Source organism: Notamacropus eugenii, chromosome 3 (genome assembly GCF_028372415.1).
Source record: "Notamacropus eugenii isolate mMacEug1 chromosome 3, mMacEug1.pri_v2, whole genome shotgun sequence".
NCBI lineage: Eukaryota > Metazoa > Chordata > Mammalia > Diprotodontia > Macropodidae > Notamacropus > Notamacropus eugenii.
In genome coordinates, this window is record NC_092874.1 from 213,373,569 (window position 1) to 213,387,714 (window position 14,146).

Sequence of the window (14,146 nt, forward strand, 5' to 3'; positions counted from 1 at the left end):
TTCTCCATTCTGCCTCTTCCATGTTGGATTAGCCAAACTTGACTTCCTCAGCACTTGACTTTCAGCTCAAATGCCTCATCCAACTCCACCCAGCCTCAGCACCCAAACGAATTCTGCCATTCCCTCTTGTCTCTTTTCTAAAACCCAACAAACTATACACCTAAGACTCTCAAAAGCAACCTGATTCTCTCATTCTCTCTTTGTCTCCCTCTCACCCTCCCTCCCTCTCTTTCTCTCTCTCTCTCTCTCTCTCTCTCTCTCTCTCTCTCTCTCTCTCTCTCTCTCTCTCTCTCTCTCTCTCTGTCTCTTCTTTTCACTGTGCCTTTCTCAACAAGCCCTTTCACAAGCACCCTGCCATGCAAACACATGGCCACCCACAGGCATTCCAGACATGCGAGCATGACAGGAATCCAATTTGCTTAGTGATTGCCCTTCTTAGCCAGACCTGGAAAAACCTCAATTTCACAAGGACTGTGGGTCCTACTGCATCCTGGTCCGTGTCTCCTCTTTCTCCTCTGGATCTGGGCCCTGGACCCAGATGCTCCAAAGACACTCTGAGCCTTTTGTCTTCAATCCGTCCTGCAATCCATCTCTCTGTCACATCATGCCGTCACGTCCCTGAGGGCCTGCTATGATTTCAGATGCAAGGGGGAAACCAAAGACCTCAAGGACATCCGGAATCACTCTTGCCATGAAGCGTTTGATGCACATTCTTACAGCACAGGGGAAACATCTGGAGCCGTACAGGACATGGCACGACTTGCAAACCAAGCTGCTGCTGCTACTTTTAGCTCCCTTCCTTCCCTTTTGTGTTGAGCTGCAATTCACATGTCTGGGCAACTGGGAGGGCCACCTTGACAAGAAATGCAGGCAGGATGACAATCGTTCAATGCACCAAACACACCTTCCGTCGGGCATGCACACCTCTTTCGTGGACGTTTGCAGCCCTCCTAGCACCCATTCCAAGCCCATTGCCTTCTTAACTGGCTCTCCATTTCTCCTTTTCGTCAGGTGGAACCACGACGCCAGGAAGCACTGGCACAAACAGACCTGAAAGCACCACTAGAGGAACAACAGCAAGTGCCAGCATCACTTCCAGTGGATCCACACAAGGTGAGTGGCATTTCAGGCGTCTTCTGGGACCTGGCTGTCTCCTTTTGGAAGGAGCCAAAGTCAGGTGGCAAGCAACCATATTCCCACTCGTGCCTTCTGCCTGAGCCTCTTGTTCCCAGGCTTTCCGGGGTCTTTCAACAACCCCCATTTCGACTCTCCCCCAAAGGCGGTGCCTTTGACGTGCACATGCTCCATCTGGTTTTCCCAAACAAAGCGGGCCAGCAGCCAGCGACTCCCAACTCCCCCCTAGCCTGCCATGAAAACCAAATGGACAGGCCTGCCATGGGCTCTGCCCTGCCTCTCCCAGCACCACTTTTGCGTTTGGGAGACTTGAGACGAAAGAGCTTGGCCATTCGCTAACTGCCATGCACCGCAAAATTCAACTGGCAGAGGAGGCAACGCAGGAAAGATTCCCCTCTTTGCCAAGGTGCAACAACCGCCTCATTTCCCTTCTTCACTTCCTCTTCGGCTTGCACATTGCTTCTTTTCTCCTTTCCTGGCTTGGCGAGGAGAGCACCATTTCCCTGCCCAAACAGGGTGTCCTCTGCCTCTCCATCCACAACAAGGGTCTCCTCGCCAATATCTCTTTGCTCCAAATCAGAAGACGCTCCCCAAACGGAGAGCAAAACCTAGCCACTCGTGCTTCACAAAGGCACAAATCATCAGCCTTTTGCTCATGACAGCTGACCTGCTAGACAGTCAATGGACAGCCTTGTCACTGGGGCAGCATCCTTTAGCTTATGGGACGAGGAGCAGGTCCATACGAGAATTCGGCAAATACCAGGCACGGTAATGGATCCGGGTTGCCAGGGCTCATCAGCTCCTCACATCTCTGCTCCCCTCTGTTCCTTGATCTAGGACACAACTGGGGCCCTCTGGGGAGAACCTGAGAGGAAGCCCCATTGGCAAGGAGTCCTGCCCTGCACTCCTAGGCACCCACCTGCAAACCAAACAGCTACATCATCAGAAAGGTCCCTTGCAATGCCCTCTCCTAACCACACGATTTCTCCTTTCCTCTGCACCTAGAAGGAAGCACTTCCATGGCAGGCACTGGCACAAGCAGACCTGAAATCAGCGCAACAGTAAGACCATCTCCTGGGAGCACCACTTCCACTGCAGTGTCTCCAAGTGAGTGGCATCTCAGGAATCTTCTGGCCCTTGCTGTTCCCTTTCGAAAGGCTGCTTCCTGCTAGGCACCAAATTCCAAAGCCAGCCTCTCTTGAGGCAGGCCACCATGTTGTCAGGCCTCTTGGAGGCTTTGTCCTTAGGTCAATGACTCCAAATCCGGAAGGTGACAATGCCCTCTCCACTCTGCCCTTCTCAAGGCCCTCGTTTGGCAGCGCCCAGGGGCCAAATGATATCCTCCCTTCACCTTGCCGAGAATGGCGCATTGGCCTTTCGTCTTCCTGAAGCTCACTCAACATCGCTTTTCTTCTTCTCATTGTAAGGAGGGAATCAAAACGCTGGAAGGTTTCTGGCAACATTTCCCCCTGGGGAGGCCACAAAACACTACACCTTCTGTCTGCTGAGATGTCCAACCGTCATTTCTTAGCTAAGGCAGTCGACTTTCTAGATTTCTCCATTCTGCCTCTTCCATGTTGGATTAGCCAAACTTGACTTCCTCAGCACTTGACTTTCAGCTCAAATGCCTCATCCAACTCCACCCAGCCTCAGCACCCAAACGAATTCTGCCATTCCCTCTTGTCTCTTTTCTAAAACCCAACAAACTATAAACCTAAGACCCTCAAAAGCAACCTGATTCTCTCATTCTCTCTCTTCCTCCCTCTGTCCCTCCCTCCCTCCCTCTCTCTCTCTCTCTCTCTCTCTCTCTCGCTCGTTCTCTCTCTCTCTCGCTCGCTCGCTCGCTCGCTCTCTCGCTCTCTCGCTCTGTCTCTCTCTCTCTCGCTCTCTCTCTCTCTCTCTCTCTTTTCGCTATGCCTTTCTCAACAAGCCCTTTCACAAGCACCCTGCCATGCAAACACATGGTCACCCAGAGGCATTCCAGACATGCGAGCATGACAAGAATCCAATTTGCTTAGTGATTGCCCTTCTTATCCAGACGTGGAAAAACCGCAATTTCACAAGGACAGTGGGTCCTACTGCATCCTGGTCCGTGTCTCCTCTTTCTCCTCTGGATCTGGGCCCTGGACCCAGATGGTCCAAAGACTCTCTGAGCCTTTTGTCTTCAATCCGCCCTGCAATCCATCTCTCTGCCACATCATGCCATCACGTCCCTGAGGGCCTGCTATGATTTCAGATGCAAGAGGGAAACCAAAGACCTCAAGGACATCCGGAATCACTCTTGCCATCAAGCGTTTGATGCACATTCTTACAGCACAGGGGAAACATCTGGAGCCGTACAGGACATGGCACGACTTCCAAACCAAGCTGCTGCTGCTACTTTTAGCTCCCTTCCTTCCCTTTTGTGTTGAGCTGCAATTCACATGTCTGGGCAACTGGGAGGGCCACCTTGACAAGAAATGCAGGCAGGATGACAATCGTTCAATGCACCAAACACACCTCCCGTCGGGCATGCACACCTCTTTCGTGGACGTTTTCAGCCCTCCTAGCACCCATTCCAAGCCCATTGCCTTCTTAACTGGCTCTCCATTTCTCCTTTTGGCCAGGTGGAACCACGACGCCAGGAAGCACTGGCACAAACAGACCTGAAAGCACCACTAGAGGAACAACAGCAAGTGCGAGCAGCACTTCCAGTGGATCCACACAAGGTGAGTGGCATTTCAGGCGTCTTCTGGGACCTGGCTGTCTCCTTTTGGAAGGAGCCAAAGTCAGGTGGCAAGCAACCATATTCCCACTCGTGCCTTCTGCCTGAGCCTCTTCTTCCCAGGCTTTCCGGGGTCTTTCAAGAGCCCCCATTTCGACTCTCCCCCAAAGGCGGTGCCTTTGACGTGCACATGCTCCATCTGGTTTTCCCAAACAAAGCGGGCCAGCAGCCAGCGACTCCCAACTCCCCCCTAGCCTGCCATGAAAACCAAATGGACAGGCCTGCCATGGGCTCTGCCCTGCCTCTCCCAGCACGACTTTGGGGTTTGGGCGACTTGAGACGAAAGAGCTTGGACATTCGCTAACTGCCATGCACCGCAAAAATCAACTGGCAGAGGAGGCAACGCAGGAAAGATTCCCCTCTTTGCCAAGGTGCAACAACCGCCTCATTTCCCTTCTTCACTTCCTCTTCGGCTTGCACATTGCTTCTTTTCTCCTTTCCTGGCTTGGCGAGGAGAGCACCATTTCCCTGTCCCATACAGGGTGGCCTCTGCCTCTCCATCCACAACAAGGGTCTCCTCACCAATATCTCTTTGCTCCAAATCAGAAGACGCTCCCCAAACGAAGAGCAAAACCTAGCCACTCATGCTTCGCAAAGGCACAAATCATCAGCCTTTTGCTCATGACAGCTGACCTGCTAGACAGTCAATGGACAGCCTTGTCACTGGGGCAGCATCCTTTAGCTTATGGGACGAGGAGCAGGTCCATACGAGAATTCGGCAAATACCAGGCACGGTAATGGATCCGGGTTGCCAGGGCTCATCAGCTCCTCACATCTCTGCGCCCCTCTGTTCCTTGATCTAGGACACAACTGGGGCCCTCTGGGGAGAACCTGAGAGGAAGCCGCATTGGCAAGGAGTCCTGCCCTGCACTCCTAGGCACCCACCTGCAAACCAAACAGCTACATCATCAGAAAGGTCCCTTGCAATGCCATCTCCTAACCACACGATTTCTCCTTTCCTCTGCACCTAGAAGGAAGCACTTCCATGGCAGGCACTGGCACAAGCAGACCTGAAATCAGCGCAACAGTAAGACCATCTCCTGGGAGCACCACTTCCACTGCAGTGTCTCCAAGTGAGTGGCATCTCAGGAATCTTCTGGCCCTTGCTGTTCCCTTTCGAAAGGCTGCTTCCTGCTAGGCACCAAATTCCAAAGCCAGCCTCTCTTGAGGCAGGCCACCATGTTGTCAGGCCTCTTGGAGGCTCTGTCCTTAGCTCAATGACTCCAAATCCGGAAGGTGACAATGCCCTCTCCACTCTGCCCTTCTCAAGACCCTCGTTTGGCAGCGCCCAGGGGCCAAATGATATCCTCCCTTCACCTTGCCGAGAATGGCGCATTGGCCTTTCGTCTTCCTGAAGCTCACTCAACATCGCTTTTCTTCTTCTCATTGTAAGGAGGGAATCCAAACGCTGGAAGATTTCTGGCAACATTTCCCCCTGGGGAGGCCACAAAACACTACACCTTCTCTCTGCTGAGATGTGCAACCATCATTTCTTAGCTAAGGCAGTCGACTTGCTAGATTTCTCCATTCTGCCTCTTCCATGTTGGATTAGCCAAACTTGACTTCCTCAGCACTTGACTTTCAGCTCAAATGCCTCATCCAACTCCACCAAGCCTCAGCACCCAAACGAATTCTCCCATTCCCTCTTGTCTCTTTTCTAAAACCCAACAAACTATACCCCTAAGACCCTCAAAAGCAACCTGATTCTCTCATTCGCTCTCTGCCTCCTTCTCTCCCTCCCTCCCTCCCTCTCTCTCTCTCTCTCTTTCTCTCTCTCTCTCTCTCTCTCTCTCTCTCTCTCTCTCTCTCTCTCTCTCTCTCTCTCTGTCTCGATCTCTCTCTCTCTCTCTCTCTCTCTCTCTCTCTCTCTCTCTCTCTCTCTGTCTCGATCTCTCTCTCTCTCTGTCTCTCTCTTTTCACTATGCCTTTCTCAACAAGCCCTTTCACAAGCACCCTGCCATGCAAACACATGGTCACCCAGAGCCATTCCAGACATGCGAGCATGACAGGAATCCAATTTGCTTAGTGATTGCCCTTCTTAGCCAGACCTGGAAAAACCGCAATTTCACAAGGACAGTGGGTCCTACTGCATCCTGGTCCGTGTCTCCTCTTTCTCCTCTGGATCTGGGCCTTGGACCCAGATGCTCCAAAGACTCTCTGAGCCTTTTGTCTTCAATCCGCCCTGCAATCCATCTCTCTGCCACATCATGCCATCACGTCCCTGAGGGCCTGCTATGATTTCAGATGCAAGGGGGAAACCAAAGACCTCAAGGACATCCGGAATCACTCTTGCCATCAAGCGTTTGATGCACATTCTTACAGCACAGGGGAAACATCTGGAGCCGTACAGGACATGGCACGACTTGCAAACCAAGCTGCTGCTGCTACTTTTAGCTCCCTTCCTTCCCTTTTGTGTTGAGCTGCAATTCACATGTCTGGGCAACTGGGAGGGCCACCTTGACAAGAAATGCAGGCAGGATGACAATCGTTCAATGCACCAAACACACCTTCCTTCGTTCATGCACACCTCTTTCGTGGACGTTTTCAGCCCTCCTAGCACCCATTCCAAGCCCATTGCCTTCTTAACTGGCTCTCCATTTCTCCTTTTGGCCAGGTGGAACCACGACGCCAGGAAGCACTGGCACAAACAGACCTGAAAGCACCACTAGAGGAACAACAGCAAGTGCGAGCAGCACTTCCAGTGGATCCACAAAAGGTGAGTGGCATTTCAGGCGTCTTCTGGGACCTGGCTGTCTCCTTTTGGAAGGAGCCAAAGTCAGGTGGCAAGCAACCATATTCCCACTCGTGCCTTCTGCCTGAGCCTCTTGTTCCCAGGCTTTCCGGGGTCTTTCAACAGCCACCATTTCGACTCTCCCCCAAAGGCGGTGCCTTTGACGTGCACATGCTCCATCTGGTTTTCCCAAACAAAGCGGGCCAGCAGCCAGCGACTCCCAACTCCCCCTTAGCCTGCCATGAAAACCAAATGGACAGGCCTGCCATGGGCTCTGCCCTGCCTCTCCCAGCACGACTTTTGCGTTTGGGCGACTTGAGACGAAAGAGCTTGGCCATTCGCTAACTGCCATGCACCGCAAAAATCAACTGGCAGAGGAGGCAACGCAGGAAAGATTCCCCTCTTTGCCAAGGTGCAACAACCGCCTCATTTCCCTTCTTCACTTCCTCTTCGGCTTGCACGTTGCTTCTTTTCTCCTTTCCTGGCTTGGCGAGGAGAGCACCATTTCCCTGTCCCACACAGGGTGGCCTCTGCCTCTCCATCCACAACAAGGGTCTCCTCCCCAATATCTCTTTCCTCCAAATCAGAAGACGCTCCCCCAAACGGAGAGCAAAACCTAGCCACTCATGCTTCGCAAAGGCACAAATCATCAGCCTTTTGCTCATGACAGCTGACCTGCTAGACAGTCAATGGACAGCCTTGTCACTGGGGCAGCATCCTTTAGCTTATGGGACCAGGAGCAGGTCCATACGAGAATTCGGCAAATACCAGGCACGGTAATGGATCCGGGTTGCCAGGGCTCATCAGCTCCTCACATCTCTGCTCCCCTCTGTTCCTTGATCTAGGACACAACTGGGGCCCTCTGGGGAGAACCTGAGAAGAAGCCATATTGGCAAGGAGTCCTGCCCTGCACTCCTAGCCACCCACCTGCAAACCAAACAGCTACATCATCAGAAAGGTCCCTTGCAATGCCCTCTCCTAACCACACGATTTCTCCTTTCCTCTGGACCTAGAAGGAAGCACTTCCATGGCAGGCACTGGCACAAGCAGACCTGAAATCAGCTCAACAGTAAGACCATCTCCTGGGAGCACCACTTCCACTGCAGTGTCTCCAAGTGAGTGGCATCTCAGGAATCTTCTGGCACTTGCTGTTCCTTTTCGAAAGGCTGCTTCCTGCTAGGCACCAAATTCCAAAGCCAGCCTCTCTTGAGGCAGGCCACCATGTTGTCAGGCCTCTTGGAGGCTCTGTCCTTAGCTCAATGGCTCCAAATCCGGAAGGTGACAATGCCCTCTCCACTCTGCCCTTCTCAAGGCCCTCGTTTGGCAGCGCCCAGGGGCCAAATGATATCCTCCCTTCACCTTGCCGAGAATGGCGCATTGGCCTTTGGTCTTCCTGAAGCTCACTCAACATCGCTTTTCTTCTTCTCATTGTAAGGAGGGAATCAAAACGCTGGAAGGTTTCTGGCAACATTTCCCCCTGGGGAGGCCACAAAACACTACACCTTCTGTCTGCTGAGATGTCTAACCGTCATTTCTTAGCTAAGGCAGTCGACTTTCTAGATTTCTCCATTCTGCCTCTTCCATGTTGGATTAGCCAAACTTGACTTCCTCAGCACTTGACTTTCACCTCAAATGCCTCATCCAACTCCACCCAGCCTCAGCACCCAAACGAATTCTCCCATTCCCTCTTGTCTCTTTTCTAAAACCCAACAAACTATACACCTAAGACTCTCAAAGCAACCTGATTCTCTCATTCTCTCTCTTCCACCCTCTGTCCCTCCCTCGCTCTCTCTCTCTCTCTCTCTCTCTCTCTCTCTCTCTCTCTCTCTCTCTCTCGCTCGCTCTCTCTATCTCTCTCTCTCGCTCTCTCTCTCTCTCTCTCTCTCTCTCTCTTTCTCTTTTCACTATGCCTTTCTCAACAAGCCCTTTCACAAGCACCCTGCCATGCAAACACATGGTCACCCACAGGCATTCCAGACATGCGAGCATGACAGGAATCCAATTTGCTTAGTGATTGCCCTTCTTAGCCAGACCTGGAAAAACCGCAATTTCACAAGGACAGTGGGTCCTACTGCATCCTGGTCCGTGTCTCCTCTTTCTCCTCTGGATCTGGGCCCTGGACCCAGATGCTCCAAAGACTCTCTGAGCTTTTTGTCTTCAATCCGACCTGCAATCCATCTCTCTGCCACATCATGCCATCACGTCCCTTAGGGCCTGCTATGATTTCAGATGCAAGGGGGAAACCAAAGACCTCAAGGACATTCGGAATCACTCTTGCCATGAAGCGTTTGATGCACATTCTTACAGCACAGGGGAAACATCTGGAGCCGTACAGGACATGGCACGACTTGCAAACCAAGCTGCTGCTGCTACTTTTAGCTCACTTCCTTCCCTTTTGTGTTGAGCTGCAATTCACATGTCTGGGCAACTGGGAGGGCCACCTTGACAAGAAATGCAGGCAAGATGAGAATTGGTCAATGCACCAAACACACCTTCCGTCGGGCATGCACACCTCTTTCGTGGACGTTTTCAGCCCTCCTAGCACCCATTCCAAGCCCATTGCCTTCTTAACTGGCTCTCCATTTCTCCTTTTGGCCAGGTGGAATCACGACGCCAGGAAGCACTGGCACAAACAGACCTGAAAGCACCACTAGAGGAACAACAGCAAGTGCGAGCAGCACTTCCAGTGGATCCACACAAGGTGAGTGGCATTTCAGGCGTCTTCTGGGACCTGGCTGTCTCCTTTTGGAAGGAGCCAAAGTCAGGTGGCAAGCAACCATATTCCCACTCGTGCCTTCTGCCTGAGCCTCTTGTTCCCAGGCTTTCCGGGGTCTTTCAACAGCCACCATTTCGAATCTCCCCCAAAGGCGGTGCCTTTGACGTGCACATGCTCCATCTGGTTTTCCCAAACAAAGCGGGCCAGCAGCCAGCGACTCCCAACTCCCCCCTAGCCTGCCATGAAAACCAAATGGACAGGCCTGCCATGGGCTCTGCCCTGCCTCTCCCAGCACGACTTTTGCGTTTGGGCGACTTGAGACGAAAGAGCTTGGCCATTCGCTAACTGCCATGCACCGCAAAAATCAACTGGCAGAGGAGGCAACGCAGGAAAGATTCCCCTATTTGTCAAGGTGCAACAACCGCCTAATTTCCCTTCTTGACTTCCTCTTCGGCTTGCACATTTCTTCTTTTCTCCTTTCCTGGCTTGGCGAGGAGAGCACCATTTCCCTGTCCCACACAGGGTGGCCTCTGCCTCTCCATCCACAACAAGGGTCTCCTCGCCAATATCTCTTTGCTCCAAATCAGAAGACGCTCCCCAAACGGAGAGCAAAACCTAGCCACTCATGCTTCACAAAGGCACAAATCATCAGCCTTTTGCTCATGACAGCTGAACTGCTAGACAGTCAAAGGACAGCCTTGTCACTGGGGCAGCATCCTTTAGCTTATGGGACGAGGAGCAGGTCCATACGAGAATTCGGCAAATACCAGGCACGGTAAAGGGTCCGGGTTGCCAGGGCTCATCAGCTCCTCACATCTCTGCGCCCCTCTGTTCCTTGATCTAGGACACAACTGGGGCCCTCTGGGGAATCTAGGACAACAACTGGGGCCCTCTGGGGAGTACCTGAGAGGAAGCCCCATTGGCAAGGAGTCCTGCCCTGCACTCCTAGGCACCCACCTGCAAACCAAACAGCTACATCATCAGAAAAGTCCCTTGCAATGCCCTCTCCTAACCACACGATTTCTCCTTACCTCTGCACCTAGAAGGAAGCACTTCCATGGCAGGCACTGGCACAAGCAGACCTGAAATCAGCTCAACAGTAAGACCATTTCCTGGGAGCACCACTTCCACTGCAGTGTCTCCAAGTGAGTGGCATCTCAGGAATCTTCTGGCCCTTGCTGTTCCCTTTCGAAAGGCTGCTTCCTGCTAGGCACCAAATTCCATAGCCAGCCTCTCTTGAGGCAGGCCACCATGTTGTCAGGCCTCTTGGAGGCTCTGTCCTTAGCTCAATGACTCCAAATCCGGAAGGTGACAATGCCCTCTCCACTCTGCCCTTCTCAAGGCCCTCGTTTGGCAGCGCCCAGGGGCCAAATGATATCCTCCCTTCACCTTGCCGAGAATGGCGCATTGGCCTTTCGTCTTCCTGAAGCTCACTCACATCGCTTTTCTTCTTCTCATTGTAAGGAGGGAATCAAAACGCTGGAAGATTTTCTGGCCACATTTGCCCCTGGGGAGGCCACAAAACACTACAACCTTCTGTCTGCTGAGATGTCTAAACCGTCATTTCTTAGCTAAGGCAGTCGACTTTCTAGATTTCTCCATTCTGCCTCTTCCATGTTGGATTAGCCAAACTTGACTTCCTCAGCACTTGACTTTCACCTCAAATGCCTCATCCAACTCCACCCAGCCTCAGCACCCAAACGAATTCTCCCCATTCCCTCTTGTCTCTTTTCTAAAACCCAACAAACTATACACCTAAGACTCTCAAAAGCAACCTGATTCTCTCATTCTCTCTCTTCCTCCCTCTGTCCCTCCCTCCCTCTCTCTATCTCTCTCTCTCTCTCTCTCTCTTTCTCTCTCTCTCTCTCTCTCTCTCTCTCTCTCTCTCTCTCGCTCTCTCGATCTCTCTGTCTCTCTCTCTCTCTCTCTCTCCACTGTGCCTTTCTCAACAAGCCCTTTCACAAGCACCCTGCCATGCAAACACATGGTCACCCACAGGCATTCCAGACATGCGAGCATGACAGGAATCCAATTTGCTTAGTGATTGCCCTTCTTAGCCAGACGTGGAAAAACCGGAATTTCACAAGGACAGTGGGTCGTACTGCATCCTGGTCCGTGTCTCCTCTTTCTCCTCTGGATCTGGTCCCTGGACCCAGATGCTCCAAAGACTCTCTGAGCCTTTTGTCTTCAATCCGCCCTGCAATCCATCTCTCTGCCCCATCATGCCATCACGTCCCTGAGGGCCTGCTATGATTTCAGATGCAAGGGGGAAACCAAAGACCTCAAGGACATCCGGAATCACTCTTGCCATGAAGCGTTTGATGCACATTCTTACAGCACAGGGGAAACATCTGGAGCCGTACAGGACATGGCACGACTTGCAAACCAAGCTGCTGCTGCTACTTTTAGCTCCCTTCCTTCCCTTTTGTGTTGAGCTGCAATTCACATGTCTGGGCAACTGGAGGGCCACCTTGACAAGAAATGCAGGCAAGATGAGAATCGTTCAATGCACCAAACAAACCTTCCGTCGGGCATGCACACCTCTTTCGTGGACGTTTTCAGCCCTCCCTAGCACCCATTCCAAGCCCATTGCCTTCTTAACTGGCTCTCCATTTCTCCTTTTGGCCAGGTGGAACCACGACGCCAGGAAGCACTGGCACAAACAGACCTGAAAGCACCACTAGAGGAACAACAGCAAGTGCGAGCAGCACTTCCAGTGGATCCACACAAGGTGAGTGGCATTTCAGGCGTCTTCTGGGACCTGGCTGTCTCCTCTTGGAAGGAGCCAAAGTCAGGTGGCAAGCAACCATATTCCCACTCGTGCCTTCTGCCTGAGCCTCTTGTTCCCAGGCTTTCCGGGGTCTTTCAACAGCCACCATTTCGACTCTCCCCCAAAGGCGGTGCCTTTGACGTGCACATGCTCCATCTGGTTTTCCCAAACAAAGCGGGCCAGCAGCCAGCGACTCCCAACTCCCCCCCTAGCCTGCCATGAAAACCAAATGGACAGGCCTGCCATGGGCTCTGCCCTGCCTCTCCCAGCACGACTTTTGGGTTTGCGCGATTTGAGACGAAAGAGCTTGGCCATTCGCTAACTGCCATGCACCGCAAAAATCAACTGGCAGAGGAGGCCAAAGCAGGAAAGATTCCCCTCTTTGTCAAGGTGCAACAACGGCCTCATTTCCCTTCTTCACTTCCTCTTCGGCTTGCACAGTGCTTCTTTTCCTCCTTTCCTGACTTGGCGAGGAGAGCACCATTTTCCTGTCCCACACAGGGTGGCCTCTGCCTCTCCATCCACAACAAGGGTCTCCTCGCCAATATCTCTTTGCTCCAAATCAGAAGACGCTCCCCAAACGGAGAGCCAAACCTAGCCACTCATGCTTCACAAAGGCACAAATCATCAGCCTTTTGCTCATGACAGCTGACCTGCTAGACAGTCAATCGACAGCCTTGTCACTGGGGCAGCATCCTTTAGCTTATGGGTCGAAGAGCAGGTACATAAGAGAATTCGGCAAATACCAGGCACGGTAATGGATCCGGGTTGCCAGGGCTCATCAGCTCCTCACATCTCTGCGCCCCTCTGTTCCTTGATCTAGGACACAACTGGGGCCCTCTGGGGAGAACCTGAGAGGAAGCCCCATTGGCAAGGAGTCCTGCCCTGCACTCCTAGGCACCCACCTGCAAACCAAACAGCTACATCATCAGAAAGGGTCCCTTGCAATGCCCTCGTCCTAACCACACGATTTCTCCTTTCCTCTGCACCTAGAAGGAAGCACTTCCCATGGCAGGCACTGGCACAAGCAGACCTGAAATCAGCGCAACAGTAAGACCATCTCCTGGGAGCACCACTTCCACTGCAGTGTCTCCAAGTGAGTGGCATCTCAGGAATCTTCTGGCCCTTGCTGTTCCCTTTCGAAAGGCTGCTTCCTGCTAGGCACCAAATTCCAAAGCCAGCCTCTCTTGAGGCAGGCCATCATGTTGTCAGGCCTCTTGGAGGCTCTGTCCTTAGCTCAATGACTCCAAATCCGGAAGGTGACAATGCCCTCTCCACTCTGCCCCTTCTCAAGGCCCTCGTTTGGCAGCGCCCAGGGGCCAAATGATATCCTCCCTTCACCTTGCCGAAAATGGCGCATTGGCCTTTCGTTTCTGTCTCCTGAAGCTCACTCAACATCGCTTTTCTTCTTCTCATTGTAAGGAGGGAATCCAAACGCTGGAAGATTTCTGGCAACATTTCCCCCTGGGGAGGCCACAAAACACTACGCCTGTCTGCTGAGATGTGCAACCATCATTTCTTAGCTAAGGCAGTCGACTTTCTAGATTTCTCCATTCTGCCTCTTCCATGTTGGATTAGCCAAACTTGACTTCCTCAGCACTTGACTTTCAGCTCAAATGCCTCATCCAACTCCACCAAGCCTCAGCACCCAAACGAATTCTCCCATTCCCTCTTGGCTCTTTTCTAAAACCCAACAAACTATACACCTAAGACCCTCAAAAGCAACCTGATTCTCTCATTCTCTCTCTGACTCCCTCTCTCCCTCCCCTCCCTCCCTCTCTCTCTTTCTCTCTCTCTCTCTCTCTCTCTCTCTCTCTCTCTCTCTCTCTCTCTCTCTGTCTCTCTCTCTCTCTCGATCTCTCTCTCTCTCTGTCTCTCTCTTCTTCACTATGCCTTTCTCAACAAGCCCTTTCACAAGCACCCTGCCATGCAAACACATGGTCACACAGAGCCATTCCAGACATGCGAGCATGATAGGAATCCAATTTGCTTAGTGATTGCCCTTCTTAGCCAGACCTGGAAAAAACCGCA

The 14,146-nt window shown here is 52.3% G+C and overlaps 1 protein-coding gene across 1 annotated transcript in view; it reads left to right on the forward strand.

Annotated features, from left to right (window-relative positions):
* Positions 1–12,442: 12,442 nt before the first annotated feature.
* The window catches only part of LOC140531957 (uncharacterized), a 20,108-nt gene continuing 18,404 nt past the window's right edge, over positions 12,443–14,146 (forward strand). Inside the window, exons 1-2 of the mRNA XM_072650566.1 lie at positions 12,443–12,505; positions 12,682–12,869. Of these exons, the coding sequence (XP_072506667.1) occupies positions 12,443–12,505; positions 12,682–12,869 (251 nt within the window). The remainder of the gene's footprint in view (positions 12,506–12,681; positions 12,870–14,146) is intronic.